The following is a 24641-nucleotide window of genomic DNA, read 5'->3' as shown; positions in this document are numbered from 1 at the left end:
GCACAGCCTCTCTCTACAGGCTCCATCCACACCCATTCAGGCCACACAATCATAGATTAAAAATAGAAAAGAAATCTAAAAATTTAACTTCAATACCTCATCCCTACAAAACATTCAACAGTCATCAAATCAAATGAAAGTAACAAAGACAAACTCCTTCAGTAAAACAAATGATATGAAACAAATGATAATGGTATAACCCAAGTGGTTCGATACACTCCTTACTTAAACACATTTTGTTATTTTCAAGACTAGTTTCACCTTAAGTGAAAGCTAAGTTGTGTGCGTGTATGTATGTGAAATCAGATCGTGTGAATGTGTGTCTGTGTGTGTCTGTGTGTGTGTGTGTCTGTGTGTGTCTGTGTGTGTGCGTGTGTGTGTCTGTGTGCGTGTGTGTGTGTGTGTGCCTGTGTGTGAATGGGTAATTAAGGCCTCCGGCCCCCATCCCCCGCTCAATCACTCACTGAAATCAAAAGGACATCCCAATCTCACACATACATACAAAAATTAAATTTAAATAAAAAATACCATCTGTCCCAACTCAACCAAACATCACAATTCAACATCATCCACTCATCATTCATATTCTAAACATATATCCTTTCACCCCACTCGTTAATCATTTCACATCTCTGACAAACAAAGGTTAGTTCTTCTGCACTCAATTCCTCTGCTCTCATCTCAGGCTACTCTGATCTCAGGCTCTACAGCCCCTCCTCACATCTACTCTCACTTCAAAGACGGACTGGAATCCATCTTTAATTCAGACCTATCCATGCCTTCCAGTGCACAGACAGATCCAAATATTCCCTTATCAAAATAGTCAACATTCATAAGTCATAACCCCAAATGAATGCCTACTTCCTTGATTGTCTAACTCACTCACCCAGCTGTTCCCTGACAAACCCTTCCCCTGTCTCACCTTCCTGTCACTTCCTGGCCCCCTGGCCCATTACCCCCACTTCCTGTCCTCTGCTCTAAAAATAACGCCATCTGTTATCTTACTTTGACTGTTCCCTCCTATCTCCACCTGTGGCCTCTTTCCTGTTGCATCTAATCTCACGCCATCCTGTCATATAAGAACCGCCATTGTAAGCAGCTGTATACACGACCCCCCTTGGGCCGTTTACTGCCTCAAAAGGATTCCTACCCCCCGGGCAATATAACCTCCTCACTTTTGTCTCTTTCATGCTCCATGCATACAGTCTCCCCTGAGCATAAAGGCTTTTGACACAAAGACCCTATCTCCTCACTTCATGAAATAACTCCATCTGTAAATCATTAAATGGTTAATCACACTTCTCATCTTCCCAGAGGCAAGCCGCCCCCAGGTTTTTGAATTAATCACACATTCCCAGGGAGAAGGCCAACCCCCTCCCCAGCGTATAAAATTATTAAGGATCAATAAAAACAATCATGTCGATCACTGTAAACACAACCATATCAAAATGTGTCATTGCAGCAAGCCTCCATCAATAAATTATCCTACAAGTCGGAGGCTTGTGTCAACATTTTAACAGTGTATTAAAGATTTAACAATCTAAAACCAGCATCAGCAAATTATCCTGCTTCACAACTGGGCTTGTATCAAATTCCACTATAAAACATTTAGCAAATAATATAAACATTATCCTATTTAAATCAACAGTGTCATTAAAGCTATAACAAGTATCAACATCTGACATTTCAACATAAATGCATTCTATACAAGCATCTTAATTCAAGCTACATAAAACACAACATCATTATTCCAAGCTTACAATTGTACACGTTACACAAATAAAAAAACTGGAAATGTCCATCAACTCTAATTATTATACATGTAAGCATCATTCATTTCAGCATAACATTATAGTGGTTAGTCCTAAATGCTCCTTTCTTCATACACGTGTGATAAATTGATTTTACTGCATTCTACTTTGTAGAACATTTTACCAATTTTCAATAACAACTGTATGTTTTTAACTAAACAATATTTTTAATCAATCCCTACTCATTCCCCCCTGGTTAAAAATATACCCCTGTGCATCAAAGACAATAATACAATCTACCCAGTATAGCCGGTTTGTGAACCCCAGATTTATCATAGGCAATGTATCCATTACTTCATTTCTCCTCAATAGGCTCACTGTATTGTTTGCAGCCTAAGTAAACCCTTACTGACTATCACCCCTAACCTAACCACCATACATGTCACATCCCCTCCCCTGCTTACACAAAAATACAATGCACAATATTACAAATATAACCATATTACATAATGCAGAATATTCTCTTACCCGTTATTCCTGTCCCCCGAGCGAACTACTCCGAATGCACTAGACCCAATCCATGTTGTACCGCGCATGCGCAGTGGCAACCGAAGCGACTGCTATAACGTCGCTTACGACAACCAAAATCTGCCACGACATTCATAACATGCCCCGATATTCATAATCTGCCACGACATTCATCACGTTCCCTACCCCTTCCCCAACATCATTCTCAAAACTCGAAACGTAACATCTGCCGCCCGCAAACGCCACAAAACAACGGCATGCAAGCTAACTAGCTTAGCCAGCTCTAATGCGACGTTCAAGGCCCTCACGGAAGCCGTGCCTTTCAAGATCCGTTCATCCACGCAATTCGCTCAGTACCAACCAAAGCATAAACAACTCACACAAGCTTAAAATAGCCAACCACTCTAACAGAAAATAACTTTTAAAACATTCTCACCAACCAGCGCCGCACATATAGTTCAACACGAATCCTTTCTCCTACCTACTCCGCCTCACTCCATAGCACCGCGAACGTTACATACTCCCCACAACACCATGACGTCATCAAGCAGCGAATCCTCAATATCATATACCATCGTTACCGCATCAATAATAACCCTCAAAACGGCCACAATCTCTCCACCCCACGTCTTGATCCGCTTCTTACCTGCAATCGCCGCCACAGTGTTTAAACAATTCTCCCATAACGCCATTGTAACGTCCCCAGTTTCACCGCGGACTTTTCCCACAGAGCTAAGCTAGCTAGCCCCAACCAACAGTAGGACTCGCATCCGACCTATGTTCGCTGGTTATTAAAATATCATAACAAAATAACAATAAGCTCCTACGTTTCGCCAATCATTCCCAACCACAGCCATAATTCATTCATGCATTTCTTAACCATAGCCATACTCTCCCATACAACCATTAAAGGGGAACTATCTTATAAATGACCTTTTCCAGTGTTTCGGGTTATTTTATAGCTATGTGGACTTATAGTAATAGAATCTATGTCTCTAATTCTCGATTTGGCGCATTCTTCCAATTCTCCCCTCACAATAATGTCCCTCCCTCAAGTGAGTCATCTGAAAATGTGCCTATATGGGACGTCATATGGTGAATTTGCATAATAACACCCGCCCCCCTCTATCTGCCAGGCAGCCACGAGCCAGCGCAGGTAAACACAGTTGAACAGTATTTATTGCAGGACGCAACCGCAAGCAAATTGAATTGAAGTGAGTTACTTAGCATTGGATTATCGTTATGAACAGATCGGGGCTACGTTGTGCTGTTCCTAGCTGCCGTGCAACGAATGTGACCTTGCATTTATTCCCTGACGATAGCGTGACCCGTCATCAATGGACAAAGTTTATTTTCGGCAACCCGCCGAATGGTTTTCCAACTCATCGTAGTCGCGTCTGTACCGCACATTTTTGCGAGGATGACATTGATAACAAAGGACTTTATGATGCTGGGATGAGTTCCAGGATTACACTAAAGAAGGGTGCTGTACCGTGTATTCGGGACCCGAACGAATCCGTAAGTACAAATGTAATTAGTCAGCTAACTAAATAATTGTTGCTAGCTTAGCTAACGTTATTTTAGCTCTGTGCTTCATTATATATATGTAGACCTAGTTGTGTGTATTGCGAATGAATGATTGTGTTCCTTGTGTGTGTTTGGGGGGGAATAGCTAGGTTTATCTCAGCTGTTTATTGCGCCAAGGAAATCTAACGTTAGTACACGCTGTGTGTGTAGGTGTGTGTAGACGGAGTGTAAGGTATTCCATCCTAATTGTGAAATAAATGATCAGATAATCCAGTCGGGCCTGACTATATTCAATATCTAAACTTTACCTGCACTATTCTTACCCTACCTTCAATGGTTTTATTCCAAGTAGTGAATCAAAATATGTTACAGACAGATTATGCATTGTATTGTATTATATATGTAATTGTTTTTATCCTTAGGGCAATGTAAATGTAAGCAGGCCTTTGCAGCGCCCAGCTACGCGGGACGCAACACGCTCCCGGGACATCTGTTGCCAGACCGACCCCCCAAATAGAATATCTATTGGCACTCAGCTCTCTATAAGAACTTTACAGACGCATGTCAAAAGTCAAGGTTTGTAACATTTCTGATCAATTAGCAAATTATGTATTCCAGTTAGTGCTGTGATGTGTTGCTTAGAATATCAATTCTGTAGCTATTGCACATGTAATGCACACATGTAGTTTTGGTAGCTATAATAGCCTTTAGATATCAATCTATCTACTGTAATATCATCCACAGGCCATAATCTGTACACATTGAACTAAAGTCTGCCTTCTTTGACTAAACTACTGTATGTTTTCTAAATAGCTGTTCAGGCAAAAGTGGCGTCTGTAGAGGTTGGAGTTGGAACCCCAGGCTGCTGGTTCAATGAACCTGCTCCCTCCACCTCAACACCAGTGAAGACGGTTCGATCCGGTAAACGACCACGGCTGGATTTGGATGACGATGACTTCTTCAGCTCCCCCTTTGAGGACCAAGAGCCTCATGACTCCACCTACACCCCTGACTCAGCGACGACCGAGTCCTCGATTCTAGCGTAAGTTCTTAGCCAGTAAATAGTAATGCTGTTCTAATAGTAATGTGCCAGTTCTGATGTAGATGACGTCATTTATTTACGTCATTGTGTTTCTTTTTTCTTTATTCTTACGCTCATATCCCTTGAGCAGGCAAGCCTCACCACCCATATACGATGTACCTAAATACATCGTATACGAAGACTGTCTCCTCCAGTTATTCCAAAAGTGTCCGGTGTGCAGTGCTGCATGTGATGTCCAGAAGACAACGCGAGGAACCTTCTTGGCTGTCAATCAACGGTGCCCCCATTGCCAGTTTAGCAGAAAGTGGGCGAGTCAGCCATTGATTGGAACCACACCTGCAGGGAACCTACAACTTTCTGCTGCTGTCTACTTCACAGGGGCATCTTTCAACCAAATGGAGAAGGTATTGATTGCATAAGTCATGTATCCATTATGTTTCCATTTTGTTTGTGTTTAGCGTTATTAATTTATTATTTTCTTGTCTTAAAAAATATTAGGTTCTCAATGCATTCCGCGTCAAGACGATGAAGTACAGCGCGTTTCGGAGACACGCCAGGATGTACTTGGAACCTGCCATTATTAACAAATGGAAGACACAACAGGAGGTAAACGGTACTCTACCCCCCCCCCCCTCACAGTGAGCTGTGTGGTTTCCACAAGGAAGCATACTAGGACCGCTACTCTTCCTAATTTATGCAAATGACATGTCGGCAGCCTGTGAAGCAATATAATCCAACCAGAAAAGGTTCTGCAGTCGCCGGTGTAGGTTCTCCGGTGTACATATCCAACGGTTCTCGTCTAGGACTCCTCGGGTGGGGGCACGAGTTTAGGCCGCCCAGCCTGGATAAGTGCACTAGCTATATACACGACGAACCGGTGGTAATGCTGGTCACTGAAGAACGGTAGCCGCACGATACACTATAAATGATAGACTATTACTTCACATTAGAATAAGTCGAACTCAACGGTACTGCGTTAAACTCTGACACTTTAGCAATCTATTCGCACGCGGTTCTCAAGGCTCTATTCAGAGGCAAAGTTGCCCCCTTCACTACACGTTGTCTCGTGGTGAAGGCTTTACTAGTAATGAACGAATTGCTGCTGTTTCCACCTGCGCCGTATTTATACGTAAGGTGAATTATCTAGTGCCAACCTCAGTTCTGTCTCGTATTACTGCGCAGACTTGGACATGTTGAGACATGCCTTGGCGTTGCCTTTGAACTTGCCATTGGGTGTATGGTCGTTGGCGCCTAGGGGTCGCTGTCCAATAGGAGAGCGAGTATTATGGTCTGGTTTGTACCCAGGTAAAGGGATATTCCGTGTATATAAAGAATATACAAGGGATATCAAACGATATACAAATATTATACAAGGGATCTCAAGCAATAAATATATATATTCGATTTAATCTGACCCTTTGTAACAGTAGTAGTATGGCGATATTGTGTGTATTGAGCCGTACTGTATTGTACCCATTCTGCAATCTGTTAATAAAGTTTTCATTCATTCATTCAGGTGACTCTTGCAACTTTGAGCCAGAAGAATAAGGTCATCGTTGGCGGCGACATGCGTGCAGACTCCCCAGGTTAGAAGCATTTCCCAATGTCAGATTTCTACTTTATGATTTAATTCAGAGTATTGCACTACATTGATGAAATTGTTATTCTACTCCTGTATGTCCACAGGCCACTGCGCAAAGTACGGCAGCTACTCCGTCATGGAACTAGACTCCAACACTGTCATAGACATCCAGCTAGTGCAGGTGAATACCGGTATACTACTTGTAGTGGCCGCTTGTCTCATTGAATGACTTGAATGTCCAAGATGCAGCCGATGTAGTTTGCAGGGTTTTATTGTCCAAAGGAAAAGATGAATGATGATGAAGTTGAACAGAGCAGTTGTCAATTGTTTGTTGCAGATAAGCAGTTCCAGGTTTGAGAGTGAATCCTCGCAGGTGCATGTACTAGCTCTGAATACAGAGCCTCTTATAATAGAGCTGGTGTGCCCCCTAGTGTCCAAACATAAATACTGTTCTACCGTTACCCCCTCCAAACGGTTACTGGAAAGAATTACACTCCTCCACATACAAATTTATTTGGAATAACAAACCACCACGTATAAAAAGATCCACCGCACAGAGAAACAAAGCAGACGGAGGTATGGCATTTCCAGATTTCTACCACTACTTTAAGGCGTACACTTTAAGACCACTAACAACATGGTTTGATCCCCAAGCATTAGTATCCAAGGAGAAATTTAGAAGAAAATATAGTAGCTCCACATAGGCTGAAGGGCATAGTATACACCAAATTACCAATTAAGCAATGCGATCCTAAATTATTATTATTATTATTATATAAATGGCATAATCACATAACGGGTATTAGGGGTATATCCTGTATAAGACATGACTAAATGGTAATTTCATTGGATATGCACTGTGAATTAATGCTTGTATATCTTTTTTTTTTTTTATCCACTTTTTCTCCCATTTTTCTATATTTTCTCCCATCCCAATTTTGTATCATCCAATTCAACCCTCCCCTGTCACGAACGCTGTTTCTTGCCTCCCACAAGCCGGCTGCAATGTGGACTAAGTCATACATAGCACAAGTCCCCTCCGGTACTTGAGGTAACAGCAGTCGCATCTTTTCACCTGCGCAGCTCGATCTCTCAGTGGCGAGGAGTAACGCGTGGGAGGCTCACGCTGCCCCCGACACTTCCTGATTCTACTGCGCAGGCGCACCAACCGACTTGTAGGAGTCGCTTGTTCACAACGTTCGATCCCCACCCTTCAGTTTTCCCTCCCCGTAATACGGCCAATGTGTATTAGTACGGACGACCAGCTAAACTGAAAACAATGTGGAGAGCTGGATTCGAACACACGAATCCTAGCGTCTCCACACTGGTGGCGAGTGCCTTGCCCACTACACCACCTAGCCGCCTTAATGCTTGTATATCTTATCGTGTGTTGTCATGTTTGTTTATATGTCTGTTTAAAAAAATAATAAAAAAAAAAAATACAAAAAAAAATCTAGAAAAAAAAAAAAATACTGTTCTGCCTCTGTTCTGTTCAACAGAGCAATGAGGTTGGTGGCAGTTACCATATGGAAAAAGAAGGATTGCAGCGAAGCCTAGCTCTTCTGAAGGACAGTGGTGTGACATTGGATTGCATTGTCACAGACCGTCACCCCCAGATTCAGAAGTTCCTGAGAGATCAGGGCATCAATCACTTCTATGATGTCTGGCATCTAGCAAAGGGTATGACACATTCAATCTCTTATGCTGTTGTTATCCTGTTCTGTTTAAATATGCATGATATCAAAGGTCTAAAATTAAGCTGTGTAAACAATGTATAGCATGGTAAGTAAATCAATTATGTAATAGACTGGATGATGACTTATGTTCTGCAAAATCCTATTACAAGGGTTGTCTAAGAAGGTGGACCAAGTGGCCAAGGACAAGGACTGTCTGGTGGTGAAGAAGTGGAGGCAAGCCATAACAAACCACCTCTACTGGACTGCATCTTCATCGCAGACAGGCCCTGAGAAAGTGGCAAAGTGGACGTCACTGTTCAACCACATGCATGATGTCCATACACATAAAGACCCACTGTTTAAAAAGTGTCTTCATGCGGACCATCTCTCAAGAGATAAGAGCAAGTGGTTGAAGCCTCGTATGTACACACTATGGTTATGTGTCAGAAGTTGATATTGTCAAAAGACCTATGTATGTCTGTCCATCTTTCATGATGAGTATATATTTAACATATTTTTTTCTGAATGCAATTTCTTTTTACCTTTAGAATCAAAGGCTGCCTTCAGACTTGAAAAAGTGCTTCTAAACAAGAGAATCCTGAAGGATGTCGCTAAACTCAGTCCACACCACCAAACGTCTCCATTGGAGTCTTATCACAGTGTCATCTTACGGTTCGCACCAAAGAACGTTGTGTTTCCATTTCTAGGAATGCTTTGCAGGTAATTTAGATTGTGTACAGATGACTAATTATGAACACCTGATGTGTAATCACTCATTATGTAGAAAATAGATTACCTACTAGATCTATTAAAAATATATTGCTTATATATATTTTTGTTCTTTCAGACTCTACCTATCTGCAATGCATTTCAATGAAAATGCCAAACGCCCACAAGCTACAAGTTCCACCGGAGAGCCTGCCTTCAAGTTACATTTTCCCAAGGCAAAGAAGGGGGGCTACACTCTGAAACCCATAAGGGCTGCGGCAACATTCAGTGAGTAAAACATGCAATTTCTTGGGCACTTGGGTTTAGATTTTTCCATTTCTATTTCGAGGTCGATTCCATGCCGTATGAGTAAAATTAAAACATTTGGTTATTACTCTGGATATAAAATTAACAGACAAAACAGAGGCACTGGCTATTGGGGGTAACATTTCTCAACAGGCCATATCCCTCTTCCCTTTTAAATGGCCAAGTACTGGTATTTATACACATTTGACTAATTGTATAAAGCCAAGTACACAAGGCTTATCAATATGATATTTATATATGATAAAGTGGGCTTGTATAGAGCGTATAGGGTTATAAAGGCACTGCATATTTATTTTCATCTTATTAGTTTATCTTATTTCCCATTTGATTGTCATTTTCTGCATAAACTATATTATTGAAAGACTAAAACTGCACTTACAGTTGAACAGCAACGATAATAAAGTTATAAGAATACAAATACATTTAAATAACATTTATAACATGACATGGCATTTTTTATTTACAGACTATGTGAACGAGCTCATGGAGTTCTTGTTTGACAGCGTCATCCTTGAACCGGAGCGTTACATGGAGCAGGTGCTTGAGATTCCCATCCCTGAACATCTGTCTGCGCATTTTGACAGGCCTTCGATGGAGGATGCCATTGCGGGATATGAGTCACGCTTTAATGAAGGGGCGGTCTGAAGCCAGACCAGGCTATTGGTCCAATGAACCTGCTCCCTCATAGTCAGTAATGTTCTTTATTTATCTCGAACATTTCAACCATAAAACAATGAGTACCGTATACACTATTACCAACCCATACTTATATTCATTATACACACTCATACCAACCAAGACTCATTATACAGTAGTAACACAAAGGTTTTAGAGTTTTTTTTAATGTTTTTATTTTCTTTAGTCAAGGGGCGGCGGTCTGAAGCCAGTGTATACCCCCTCCTCGTCTGGGTATTCTGCATGGATGCGAAGGACCACACAAGAGGGAATGACGACCCTCACGTGGCGGCCCAGAAAACCCCAGCACCAGCTGACAAAGCTTCGATAAGCTACATATCTGAAACGACTAAAGAAGAAAAAGAAGTATTTTATTTATGAAAAGGTCCATGAAAAGGAGCGCTGCAGTAGGGATACAAGGACAGTGTCATCTGAAAACTTAACCAGATGCCTTTGGTCATCAAGCGATATGCAGCTGTCCGTGTACATAATGAATAGAGATTCTCTTTCACTAGATTACAAAAAATGTGAATCCCTACCCACCTTCAAAACCGCTCTCAAAGAGCACCTACGGGAGGCTGCAATTCTAAACTGGCCACCGTAAATGTCCAAATCCTTGTATGAAAGGTGCTATACAACTAAAGTTTATTATTATTATTATTATTATTATTATTATTATTATTATCAGCGTTGGGATATTTTGCATTCCACTGATATAGGTCTGTTTGAATTCCCAGTGGAATTAAGGTGATACCCGGCCGTGCCAGCTAAGTCTATAAAAGAAATTGAGACGCATGCTTTGGGCTCCAATCACTATTGCCCAATGATGTGTCTGTCTAACCCCAAGATTTTTATATATACGGTATATATTCAATAAATTTGAATATCGTGGAAAAGTTATTTTATTTCAGTAATTCGAGCAAAACTCGGTTATAGATTCATTACATACAAAGTGAAATATTTCAAGCCTTTATTTGTTTTAATTTGGATGATTATGGCTTAAAGCCCAAAATTCAATATCTTGAGAGTTTGAAGAGAAATGTAATATAGAAATGTCGGCCTTCTGAAAAGTATGTTCACTCAGTACTTGGGTGGGGCTCCTTTTGCACAAATTACTGCAAAATATATAGACTTTTACACTGTTCTAATTTATTGAGCTGTGTGTGTATATAAACACATGGTGGCGCTCTGCACCCCACATCATTGTTTAGGGAAAGCCCCGGCTCATTTACTCCCTACATTGAAACAACTGCATTTTGTTATACGAGCAAATGATGTGGACTTCAATTCACCCTGTCCTGTAAACTGTACATCCTATGTGCATTACACAACGGCTACCTCCATCACCTTATCATAAGCTCTCAGTTAACCGATGTAAAGCTTTCTAAATAGTCATAGGCTGATTTTCAATGACCTAACCTTAGTAAATAGCATTTGTACTATTTTGTGGTAAATATTTTGCTAACTAGATATTTTTACTTGTTGTAACATTAGCATGTAGAGTAATGTATATAGCTAGCTAAGCTAGTGGTGTATGGAAGATGCTGTTGGAATTTGTGAGCTTGTCTCAGAGTTCAGAGGCAACTGGGCAATGCGTCTTGAAGCCACAACACTGGGTCCTTCATGTGGACTATTCTCGTGAACACTGTAAACACTACCCCATTTAATAATTAAAAGTGTTTGGCAAGTCAGTGCTATTTACTCCTCTTATAGTAGTGGATTTATTCCTCCCAGTATTAGTATGTGTTTATGGAAGCCAACGTATATACTTGAATTGTCACTATTTGCACAACTGCCTTTGTTCATTTACAATTACACAATTGTATGATGTACAAGTAATATTCGCTGGTATTATAATGTAAAATAAATTGTGTTTTGTACTGTACAACACAGTGACATTCCTTCATGCACAACACAGTATTCAAATACATTATACAGCTGTACTGTTATTACATTATACATACTTGTTTACGCCCCGGATTGGCAGACACCCATAATCTGCCCTGTAAATGTTGTTTGCCATTTGCAGCGAATATCGGTTTAGGCAGACCGGTTCCAAACCTGGGTGGTCTACCATGCACAACGGGGGTTCCGGTGCTTGGTCACATCTTCTCCTGACCTATATAAAACAACACAGTTAGTCCATTTATTCACCCTAAACCCTGTCCTCATCCTTCAAGGTCAATCTAAAGAATGTGACATTAGCCAGATGCATGTTTTCTGTAACTGTTAGCCAGTTTATGTTACTCATAAACAGTACTGTATATTTTGTAGATCTGGTATGTCATGAATGTCTAGATGCAACAGTACTGTCTACCTGTATGTCATTTATGTTATGATGAATTGAAAATGGGGGACCCTGATGTAAACAAGACGAAAGTCTTTCTCTGGTCTGCATCCCCTTATGTAATTGAGCTGTACTGTACCCATTCTGCAATCTAAAGTTTTCAATCAATCAATACCTGAGGTATTTCCAGGCAACAAAGATTCTCCACCGCGGTAGGCATTCGAGCACAGTTGCCACAGACACACCTGCAGTGCATAAACGAAAGTGCATATACTGTAAAGTGAACAGATTCAACACAATTCCTACTGTACTTGTAAGACGTGGATGCAATATATAACATTATGCTTCTCTTTTCGTTGGGCATGCTACCTAATTTACCCAAAGAAAACTAACGTTATACCTCGCTATAACGTCATAAATAACTACTAACTAACGTTACTGTTACTGACTGTTGTTAGACAGTATACATTACCCACCACTCAGAAACGACTTGAAGCCCTCGTCGTTCAATCTCGTCCTCCTCCTCCTCGGAGTCGCAGTCGGGGTCACTCTCCGGATCAAAAATATATGCGTGCGCCATGTTTGTTTACGAGTTCACTTTCGCACGCGTATGGGCGGAGCTACAGGTGGGGGTCTCTCTCTCTCTCCCTGTCACTCAAATCGCATTCAGAGTATGGGCGTGGCCAAGCCTCAAAACGGCTTAAAATTTTTAGGTAGACAAATGCTGCTTTTGAGTACTCGATTAGAAAGGAAAAAAAAATATTTTTTTTAAATAAACCTTACACATGTGTTCCATAAACTCACAGGAATTGTGTAAAAGTGCCCAAATAGTGAAAGAAATAGTAAAATAGTTCCCCTTTAAGTACTTTATCAGTCATTTCGACCGAATTGTTTTTGTATCACAGCGAACGTAATTAATCAACAGGCCGGTTTCGCTCAAGATTAAAAAGGACACTATGCCTAAGGACGGCAAATATACCTACATTTAAAACAGGCCGGTTGGTCCCCCAGACTTCAGTCCGTCCATTATCAAGCCTTGTCTTGAACACGCCGGCACCCTACACTTCTATTAATTACTACGTTTTTATCCTGTAATCGCACAGACCCCTGCGCTGATCATGCCAGGGTCTAACAATCTTTCACCATACTTGACTTGCATGTTCTGAAATAGTAACAGAGCCCTTAGCCCGACGCATTTATGCCCATACTGACCCACTCACGGTCCCCGTCCCGCCTATTCTGTGGCTACAAGCAGGGTCATAATGCACATTGGACACAGCTCTCCTTCCATTTCAGAACAATCAAATCTCCCCAACTTACCCGCGCCCTCTTCCTGAGAATAATTTTAGGGCAATTACATACTCAGAATGCGCTCCTGTCGTATACACCAGACAACCGTGCTCCCTAGCCAGGAAAGCCTTTTATCTGCCGTCATGCGACGCTAATTCCAATAACCATGATTAGATAGTCTGCGCCCCACCAATACGTCACCCCATTACATGCCGTATCTTCTTGGTGCAACTCCCCCGTACAGTTCATAAAGTATATTCCATACGAGTTAACCAACCCAACCCCCGTGGCCCGCATAGGCCGAGCCCGGCCTCCTGTGTCTGAATGAACATACAAACATAAAAAGCCCACGTTTGCATGTTCACTGCACAACAAGCGCGATCTCCATACCTCCGGACATCCTAACCTAAGACACCGCTCCCCCAACAATGCATGCAGAAGCCATATTCACTGTGGGCCCCAAACAGTGGCGTACACAACCAACCTTCATCCTGTCCCTCTCTCTCCTCCATTCAGACAACAAGCCCCTCGTCTATCACTTCAAACGCAGCAACACCCCAGCTCTTTGCCCCGTGTCCCCAACACACAGCAAGGTCCAGATATGATACATATGACAAGACCCTACCGCACCTTTTCAGGGGGAGACACAAAGGATGGGAAGAACGGCACCATTTCTGTGGTAAATTCCCACAGACTTTCTACAATAATTTGAGGTTATTGTAGTACAACACAATGAGATTGACTATCTGGAAGGAGGAGGAAAGATTCATACTGATAGAATTGTTGGTCTCCTCATCTGACTTAAGCAGATGAGGAATAAAACGTGTACGCCAGACAAACCAGAACTGTAGTTCAACTCAACTGATTTATTTGAGTCCGGGCCAAGAGTGAATAAAAGGTTGCCTTTCACATACAAAAGATTATCAGAAAACATTAACAGGGCTGTCTGTTGTACAGAAATATCACAATCAGGTTTGCATCTCAAACCTCAATAATGTACATGAACCAGTCGGTAACATAATCTGAACATACATTGACCATGCTGCACACATTATACATGAGTAAATCTGGTTTCAGATATTAAGGATTTACACTAAACTTTAAACAACAAATGGTGTTTCCCATGTATTTTACTCACATAAAATGCAAACAGCACAGCAGTCTCTCGATGGTGGAGGGGTGGTGGAGCCCCCAGACCCCCTGGGTTGGTCCGGTCTGAGAGCTGCCGAATTACCAAAGTGTCCCCTCCTTTATACTACAATTTCTAGCCAATAATAGCTTTACATAATACAGTTGGTCCGTGGGCGTCTTCTGTGGGGGCTGGCAGCCCCCCCCCCCCTGGGGTGTGGCGACGTGATGGGACAGAGACAGAAGGGGCCCATCGGTGGCCCACGTCCGTGTGATCTTTTGCTGAGATGAAGGGGCCTGGCTTGTCTCACGAGGGGGGGTGTGACATGATGCCCTCGGGTGGGGGGTGTGAATACGCTTTGACCCTTTGGGCCTTATTTACCATACAGTACTAATCTGATCACCTAGTGGGGGTGACCTTTGTCTATTCAACTATCCCTGCCACCACTTCTGCTAAACAGTATACAAGGCTGTTTATGAAATTCAACTCAATATTACCACACTCTCTCTCTCTCTCTCTCTCTCTCTCTCTCTCTCTCTCTCTCTCTCTCTCTCTCTCTCAATTCAATTCAAATGGGCTTTATTGACATGGGAAACATACGTTTACATTGCCAATGCCAAACAAAACAATTCGAAACTGGCCCCTGTAAATGTCCTAACCCAACCCCCTCCAATGTACAGTAAATGACCAAGTATGGTTTCGTCAATATTCCAATGTACAGTTTTGCCTCAATCGCTACAATTGACAGAGTGCTCAGTGGAAATTAATGTGCATGAAACAATTGTAGTACAATTGACAAATGAGTAGCCATTTGACTGGAACAGAGTGAAGGAGATCCGCCACCAGTATGCACAAGTAAAACATTTATGTGTTCTATGCATACTCTAATGTTCAGTGCTGTAAACTGGTTACTTTGTGTAGTGCCATGCAGTACACTTACATGACAGTTCATACTGTACAATATGTTGTCCAAAATGCATTATGTTACACAGGAAAAGTTTATAGTTTTTATCTCTCTCTCTTCTGGGATAAAGCGTGTACCAGGGAACCGCTGCACACATTCATACGTTGATGAGGCGGGTTTAAATCTGGCAAAAGGTAGACAGCGTGGAAGAAATCACATTGGACAGAGAGCAACCATTGATGTCCCAGACCAACAAGGAGGGAATATTACAATGTGTACAGTGTGTACAGTAATGTGTAACTGTAGATTTCAAATGGCTGTGCAAATAGTGTATAGTGCTGTCTTGAGCATTTTCAGGTAGTGTCACCAATATCTGACTTTTTTGCATTGGAAAACACTTACATGACATGACAAAGCCATTTGACTATCTTGTTCATAAACAATGGTGTCGGGACTTTTTATTTTGATGACACTGACACTTTCATTGACATGAATACTTTCGTTTGAAGAAGGAACTATCCATTTTGAGCAAGTGACACGCTTTTGCAGGTTATCAACTAGGTTTTGCAGTTTGTACTAATTGTTTTGAGAAATGCACTAACTGTTGTGCAAACGTAAATAGTGATGTGAGAAATGCACCAAAGTGACTGAGAAAAACTGTAATTAATAATATAATTATTATAAATGTCTCTCTCTGTCTATATCTCTGTATCTTTCTTTCTTTCTTTCTTTCTTTCTTTCTTTCTTTCTTTCTTTCTTTCTTTCTTTCTTTCTTTCTTTCTTTCTTTCTTTCTTTCTTTCTTTCTTTCTTTCTTTCTTTCTTTCTTTCTTTCTCTCTCTCTCTCTCTCTCTCTCTCTCTCTCTCTCTCTCTCTCTCTCTCTCTCTCTCTCTCTCTCTCTATTACTATACTATTATATATCTATATATATATATCTAAATATCTAAACCTCGGTCTATCTAGTGTGTGTATACATGGCATCAAAGTGTGTGTTGCTGTAGGCCTGCAGGGGTGGTAGTGCAATACACATAGTACGCTCAGCTGAGCGCACCACTCTCTGGAGTGCCTTCCTGTCCTGGGCCGTGCTGTTTCCATACCAGGCAGTGATGTTTCCAGTCAGAATGCTCTCTACAGCCCCGGAATAGAAGGAGTGGAGTATCTTCCCTGATACTCTGAACTTCCTTAGCTAGGCGTGCCAGTACATCAACCTCCTCCCGATAGGCTTTCTCGTCATTGTTAGAGATCCCACCACCAGTAAATATTGCAGTGTCAAATTAACACTATTCCCGAGTGTATTTTTTCCCATTTGGCAAGATTTACTGTGTACTATAGCTACTGTCCATCAATATCTTCCTTTTGAATGAAATAGGTTCAGGAGAGATGTAGGGAGAAGGAGAGAGAGCAAGACACACACACACACACACACACACACATTTGCAATATTTACTGTGTATATAGCTCAGTAGCTGTAACAGAATAATTGTATTAATTAACTATTATTCAATAGCGTTTAAATGATAATGAATTAAATAATTGTATAAAGAATTTTCCATGTTCTGTCATCTAATAATATATTCCATTACCTTTCCTATCTGTATCAAAGTCAAAATGTTGGTATTGTGTTGGTATAATATGCTATCTAGCTTGTGTGTCACTCTAGGGCTAGGCCTCCTGCTGGGTCCATTCATTGGAATAACAAAGGAATGACAGACTAGAAACTGGGCCTTTGTTCCAGGTGTGAATTGGTCTAGTGACATTGATCACATTGAATTCTGGGAGTGTCGTTTTTTCATCAGATAGCTGAATTCACTTGAATCCTTTCAAACTCGTGTGCTGGAATGTAGTTAGGCTTTTACCAGAATGTTTGATAGGACATTGATTGAAAACTATCGGCTCAAATTTTACAATTGATGGCTTATTTTGAAGGTATGAATCTGTAATTTTATATTATGTAACAAAAAAAGGGAACATTCTGAGGAGGAGGAGCTCTTGAGCTTAGACTCCTAAGGGTTAACAACTTTGACTACAGTTGCGAGTGTTTTACTGAGGTCGTCAGTTTTTTGCTGGCCAGTGCCTGGCGATGGATCATACAGTGAAATATTATGCAGTGGGGGGCCTTCTGTTTCAAGCGACTGTTAAATCCCTTGTTTTTTCCCATCATTGAGGCAGCTCCATCGGAACAGCAAGTCAAGTCAAGTCAAGTAATTTATTTATATAGCACATTTAAAAGCACAAGAGCCAACCAAAGTGCTGTACAATCAAAGCTTAAAATCAATGTCCTAATATAAAATACACAAATATAAAAATACAAAAAGGCACAGCAGGACAAGACAGTACATTCAGAGAATAGGACAGTAGGACAACACACGGATAGGGGAACACAAAGTACAGTAGCACACAGGGGACAGAGGAGCATAAGAAGAGATACAAGTGGGAGGGGGCAGGATAAAATTACATGGGAGTGTGTGAGTTAGGGTGTGGGAGAATCAGGGTTTATTGAAGGCCAGGGAATAGAAGTGGGTTTTTAGACAGGCCTTAAATGTATCCAGCGAGGGGGCAGATCGGATCTCCAGGGGAAGCTGGTTCCATAGCTTGGGGGCCACGGCCTTGAAGGAGCGATCGCCTCTCTTTTTGAGTCTGGTGCGGGGGGGACCAGCCGAGCCTGGTTGGAGGATCTTAGTGACCTGGGTGCTGCGTAGGGGGTGATGAGCTCGGTGATGTATAGGGGTGCTGCACCCGATAGTGCCTTAAAGGTGAGGAGGAGGATTTTGAAGTCTATTCTAAGTGGGACTGGGAGCCAGTGTAGGGAGGCTAGGACTGGTGTGATGTGCTCTCTCTTTCTGGTGCCGGTAAGGAACCTAGCTGCAGAGTGCTGGACCATTTTGAGGCGGGACATGGCTGCCTGACTGATGCCGGTGTAGAGGGCATTGCAGTAGTCAAGGCGTGAAGTGATGAATGCATTGACTACCGTTTCCAGGTCGACGGGTGAAAGGATTGGTTTTATTTTACTGATGTTGCGGAGATGGAAGAAGCATGACTTGACTACGGCATTTACCTGCCGGTCGAATTTGAGCTCTGGGTCAAAGATTACACCCAGGCTCTTGACGTGGGGTTTGAGGTGGGTGGAGAGTTGTCCTAGGCTGTTGGAGAGTGTTTTGGTGGAAGAGGGGGGGCCAAACAAAATGATCTCCGTTTTATTTTCATTTAGCTGTAAGAAGTTGAGGGCCATCCAGCTTTTTATGTCCCTAAGATAGTTTTTAAGAGAGTCTAGGTTAGCTGTGTCAGAGGGGTTGAGGGGAAGGTAGATTTGGGAGTCATCGGCATAAAAGTGATATGAAATGTTGTGTTTCTGGATGATTTCGGCCAGAGGGAGCATGTAGATGGAGAAGAGTATGGGGGCCAGGATGGAACCTTGGGGGACCCCATACGGTAGACTAGCTGTGGGGGAGGAGTGTCCACCCAAACTGACCGAAAAGGTGCGGCCGCTCAAGTAGGATGCAAACCAGTTTAGGGCAGACCCCCCAATACCTAGCCTGTGTTCGAGACGATCGACCAGGGTGGAGTGGTCGACCGTGTCGAACGCGGCAGAGAGGTCCAGGAGGAGGAGCATGGCACAGCTACCTGAGTCGATGGTGAGAAGCAGGTCATTGTAGACTGTTTGGGTCTACAATGATAGATTGTTAGCATGCAACTAAATTCTCATAAGAGAGATTTTGGGACATGAAGTAAGAATCCACTGCAGTAAAAATATCCTCACCTCGAGTGGTGGTAGTAAGGTTGACTGACATGAGAATGTCCTGCTTCAGATCCTCATTTTCGATATACTGCACATAAACGATGAGCACAGCCTCGTCTGCGACAGTTGTAGTTTCATCAAGTTGTATGGCAAATGGACCCTTTCTAAGTTTTTCTGACAGCTGCTGCTCGCAATCACTTGACATCTTATCAATTTGGTCTTTAACTACATTGTTCGAGAGTGGTACTGATTTTAGTTTATCCGCCACCTGTGGGCCGCACAGTTTCTCAACCATTTTGATGCAGGCTGGTTTGATGAGCTGCTCGCCAATATGGTGCGGTTTCTTTGCTTTTGCAATTAAAAGCGAACACTCAAAGGAGGCTTCGATAGCCTTCTGTAAATCACTGCCACCCCTGCTCCACGCTACTCTAACATCAACAGGCTTGTTCGCCTTGAGAGACTGTTCTTTCCTCCGAAAAAAGTCTAGATCCTTCCCAACAGTTTCTGGGTGCTTAGACGCCTGATGTCTCTTCAGCTTGCTGGGCTTCAGGCTCGAGTTTGCCAACTTTTCTCCACAAATCACACACTCAGGTAATTTGTCTGGTCCCTCAGTGAAGCCCATGGTGATGTAATTTTCGTGATTGCTGTAGGTCCTAACTTTTTTTTTGCAGATGAGCTGCCGTCATCTCCTTTTCGTTTGTCACACATTTTCGCCTCTGGTGGCTGACTGCAGATGAGCCGAGAAAGCTAACTAGCATGCTAGGCTAGCTACGGAAAGTGATGCAGTCAACTGATTCACGTTTTAGCGGCTACCCGGTAGCCTACTGTTAACGTTCAAAAATCATGTCTAGATGTTTATTTATTTATCTTTATTTTTTATTGTAGTTGAGAGACTATTCATGCTTCTGATGATAAAAATATGCTAATTAAATATTTCTCTGAAAGAAAAAGAAATTACCGAAAAACTGGTGAAAATAGACCTCAAATCATCTGCAGTCTGGCGGACCCCCTGCGCCCCCTGGCGGACCCCCTAGGGGTCCGCGGACCCCAGGTTGGGAATCACTGGTCTAAACACACATGATCACCGCTGTTTATGCACATTTCCTCATCTCAAATGTTTACATCAAAGCTGGCCTATGTGTGTGGTTAATTCTTTTAGGGATGCATTATCTTTGTTTTGGCCCGTATGTGCGAGTGAACTCACATTTTGGTTCTACAGCGCTGGTTGGCTGTGGTTCATGACTGCTCGACTCGCGCCCCATGGCTGCCTCTCTTGGTTGGCTGTCTCTCCCCCATGGCCTTGGCGTTGTTCACCGTTGTCGGCCCCATTGTCTTTTTAGCAAAAATCCGGTACACGGCCCAAGTTGTTGGATTTCGCTATATCAGCCAGTAATCACCTCGTCACCTTTGGCTTCGTGAAGTTTCTGCGTTGTGTTTATCTCTTACTCATTCTCTAGCTCAGGGGTCAGCAACCTTTTTGACATGGAGTGCCTGTTTGAAATATAGTTGTAACTAGTGTGCCTCAACAATATTCCATGCATCGTAATTTTCTTTTCTCATAATCAGGTATTTTTAATTATAATTTTTACATTATTACATCATTATTGTTATTGTTATTATTAACAATATTATTATGATGGTTGTATCAACCCTAAATCTGAGTTGGGGGGGGGGGGATGCAATGCAGACAAACAGCTGCATACAGTGCGACCATTTCACTCACATTTGCCCATTCATTTTTGGACACATCACTGTACTGTACGTGTGCTGTCATAGCTCCACCTACAGGCCTAATGGAGAACACCAGGAGAACACCAGGATGTGAATGGAGGGTGAATGTGAGGTATATCGTGTAAATAAGTTTTGATTGTACACTGTAAAAAAAATAATAATAATAAGTTACCAGAACTTAAAGATATTGAGTTCAGTTACTGTGCATTAAGGTTCAATTTTCAATCCATAATAAGTTAACAGAAAAATAAGTACACAACCACATTATTTCAACCTAATAAAACTATGTTTATTGTCATTGTTTTAAGAACACAAGTTGACTTGGTAATACTCACATTTTGAGTAAAAAAATTGCTTTTAACATGTGCAATGTTCAATGAAATAGAAAAATAAATAATAAAAATTGTTGATTAATCCCACTGGTCACAATGGTGACCGTAATAATGTTTTTGTTATAAGGCTCTGCAAATGTTACTGAATGATGTAGCAATGTATTTCCAGCTAAATTGAAATAATAAACAAATAAAGGGTCTCAATTAAATATGTGGTAGTAAAAAGAACCTGTGGGAGGATTTCAACAAGATAAATGCGACAACAGTGCAAAGTATTTCACTATAATATTTCAGAGCAAAAAATAAAAAATAAAATTATATATATATATTTTTTTTTTGTACTGCTGCCCCCTGTGCCTATGCAAATGCCCCCGCGTGCCTGTGCAGGCACGCGTGCCTAGGGTTGCCTACCCCTGCTCTAGCTGATACACGATATCTTCCCCGTTGATGCATTCATCTCAAAAGGATTAAAGACACACTGGAAACAGGATACCTTTCCTTGGAACGTCATGTTTATTCCCATAAACATACTCTGTACAAGATGGAAAACAGTTCTGAAAGGTCCTTGAAAAATATATTGAATACATTATCTCTACCGTCTCTTCTGCTATTAGTCCGATGGTGGGTGAGGCCTAGTCGTTAGCCAAAAACCTTCCCTGTTAGCCGAAGCTAGCCCTCACGGCCTAGGAGGGTGGAGGAGGCCCCTCCCCCACCCTCCAGCTATTGCAGTCTCTCTGTCCACCTCCCTACGTGTCAGCCTCGTGTCCTAGTCTGAGTCAAACCAGAAGAACTCCCAGCTATAAACTATAGTCCTTATCAACGGCTGACCGCCCATAGCAACCGCGCAATGCATCTACGTCTCCTGACCTACGACCCAAATCTCTCAGTCTCTCTCTCTCTACCCTGCCCCCATCACCTATAAGCGATGACCAGACTGCCACAGCGCTCACTGGTGTCTGTGGCTGGTGACCTTAGCCCTATCTCTACCACCCTGCCTGCTCTGCTTATGGAGAGTTCAAGTTCAAGTTCTTTAATAGTTGTCATACAGAAGTACAGAATACTTTCATACAAAATGCTTCTTACTGTTACGCTCCAGAGACTGTGCTAGACAAGATAGTATCAAATAACATAATAACATAATATAGCATGAATTTAGAAGAAGAATGAGGTCACAGTTGTTCGGTATAGACATATGTACAATGTTCTGAGTTACCATATAATATACAATACACAATACTATGCAGTGTACTAATGTACAGTACTATCTAGTGCAAAGCAGAAGTGGGATGAGGTACAATTTTAGGTACAATTTACAGTAAGGTGTACGAGTTGTAGTGCAATCCTTCATCCATAAATATAAAGTGTGGGGAGTGGGTGCTACAGTGTGTTTGTTTAAAGTGGGTGTGTGCTATAAAGTGTGTGTAGTGGGTGCTACAGTGTGTTTGTTTAAAGTGAGTGTGTGCGTGTGGATGTGTGTGCTATGTGTGTTTGGTGGTTGTTGTTGTGTAGTGTTCATTCATTGTTCGTTTAGCAGCCTGATGGCCTGGGGATAGAAGCTACTTCTGAGTCTTTCTGTGCTCGCCTTGAGACTCCTGTGTCGCTTGCCTGACGGCAGCAGTTCAAAGAGGCAGTTGTTCGGGTGGCTCGAGTCCTTAATAATTCTCTTAGCCTTCCCCTTGCAACGCTTGTTGTAAATGTTCTGGAGAGTGGGGAGCCCCCCTCCAATTGTGCGTTCGGCTGAACGTGTCACTCTTTGTAGTCTGCTTTGGTCTTTTGCAGTGCTATTCCCAAACCAGGAGGTGATGTTGCCGGTCAAGATGCTCTCTATTGTACATGAGTAGAAGTTCTTAAGGATCTTCTGGCTGACTTGGAACTTCCTTAGGCGCCTGAGGAAGTAGAGGCGTTGTCGTGCCTTCTTCACCACACTGTTAATGTGTATGGTCCATTTCAAGTCCTCGGATATGTGGGCTCCGAGGTACTTGAAGCTGTTGACTCTCTCAACCGGTGCCCCGTCGATGCTGAGGGGGCTGTAGTCCTTGACCCCCGACCTCCTGAAGTCCACAATCATCTCTTTTGTTTTGCTGACGTTCAGGGAGAGGCTGTTTTCCTGGCACCATCCCGCCAGGACCTTGACCTCTTCCAGGTAGGCCCTCTCGTCGTTGGCAGAGATCAGGCCCACCACCACTGTGTCGTCAGCAAATTTGACGATTGTATTGCTACTCCGCTGAGCCACACAGTCGTGTGTGTACAGGGAGTAGAGGAGGGGACTCAGAACACAGCCCTGGGGGGCCCCTATGTTGAGGGTGATGGATGAGGAGGTGCAGTTGCCTGCTCTCACCACCTGGGGTCTGCCAGTCAGGAAGTCCAAGACCCACTGGCAGAGGTCATAGCCCAAGCCCAGGTCCCTGAGCTTGGCTATGAGTATGGAGGGGACTATGGTATTGAATGCCGAGCTGTAGTCGATGAATAGCATTCTCACATAGTTCCCCTGCCTCTTGTCCAGGTGTGATGCTGCTGTGTGCAGCACATGGGATATGGCGTCCTCCGTGGACCTGTTGGGGCGGTATGCAAATTGCAGGGGGTCCATGTTGATGGGGAGGGAGGAGCAGATGTAGCCCTTTACTAGCTTCTCAAAGCACTTCATGGCTATGGAGGTGAGAGCTACAGGGCGGTAGTCGTTGAGGCAAGCAGGCTTGGATTTTTTGGGTACAGGGATAATAGTGGACTTCTTCAGGCAGGTGGGGATGACAGCCTGTTCTAAGGACAGGTTAAATATGTCAGTGAATACTGGGGCCAGTTGGTCGGCACAGACTTTTAGGACGCGGCCGGGGATGCCGTCCGGACCTGCTGCCTTCCTGATATTCACTTTTTTAAAGGTCCGCCTCACCTCATGCTCTGTTACCCTGAACACTGCGCCTCCATCAGCAGCCGACCCCCCCCCCCCCATTGCCGAGGCTTGTGAGCTGGTGTTGTTATTACCAGCATCAAACCTCGCATAGAAGGTATTGAGGTCGTTTGCTAAGGAGATGTCATTGTTCAGTTTGAGGGAGGCGCCTTTGTAGTCTGTCATCGTTTTGAGCCCCTGCCACATAGCTCTAGAGTCAGCTTGTTCAAACTGGAGTTCAATTTTATCCCTGTAGCGCCGTTTGGCCTCTGACACTGTCCTCCTTACGTTGTGTTGCGCCACCTTGTGGTCATTCATGTTGCCTGCCACTAGGCCGTCATTGTATGCTTTGGTGCGCTCTCTCAGAGCTTCACGGACGGATTTGTCTACCCAGGGTTTTTGATTTGGGTAAACTTTCATTTTGGTAGTGGGGATTGTTTCTTTCACCCTAGTACAGACATAGTCCAGCACTGTCTCCGTGTAGGCATTAATGTTATCTGTGTCGCGGAATACAATCCAGTCTGTGTTGTGGA

At 42.7% G+C, this 24641-nt stretch overlaps 1 protein-coding gene and 1 long non-coding RNA gene across 2 annotated transcripts; one reads left to right on the top strand and one right to left on the bottom strand.

Moving 5' to 3' along the window:
* Positions 1-6368: 6368 nt before the first annotated feature.
* LOC311229692 (uncharacterized protein) lies at positions 6369-9786 on the top strand (the record flags this gene model as incomplete). The annotated part of the gene is made up of 7 exons (XM_084315767.1): positions 6369-6434; positions 6535-6611; positions 7930-8110; positions 8277-8525; positions 8655-8826; positions 8954-9102; positions 9608-9786. Exons 1-7 carry the CDS (start codon positions 6416-6418, stop codon positions 9784-9786), a joined length of 1026 nt encoding a protein of 341 aa, XP_084171893.1. The 5' UTR covers positions 6369-6415.
* A 227-nt stretch (positions 9787-10013) lies between these two features.
* Positions 10014-12349, bottom strand: LOC311230040. The gene is made up of 3 exons (XR_014619773.1): positions 12279-12349; positions 11781-11935; positions 10014-10165 (listed from the first exon to the last, which is right to left on the bottom strand). It is a non-coding gene; the product is annotated as an uncharacterized lncRNA (long non-coding RNA).
* Between the last annotated feature and the right edge of the window lie 12292 nt (positions 12350-24641).

Source organism: Notolepis coatsorum (assembly GCF_963971535.1).
Source record: "Notolepis coatsorum genome assembly, chromosome: 6".
NCBI classification, from domain to species: Eukaryota; Metazoa; Chordata; class Actinopteri; order Aulopiformes; family Paralepididae; genus Notolepis; species Notolepis coatsorum.
This window is presented reverse-complemented; position numbering and strand designations above follow the sequence as displayed.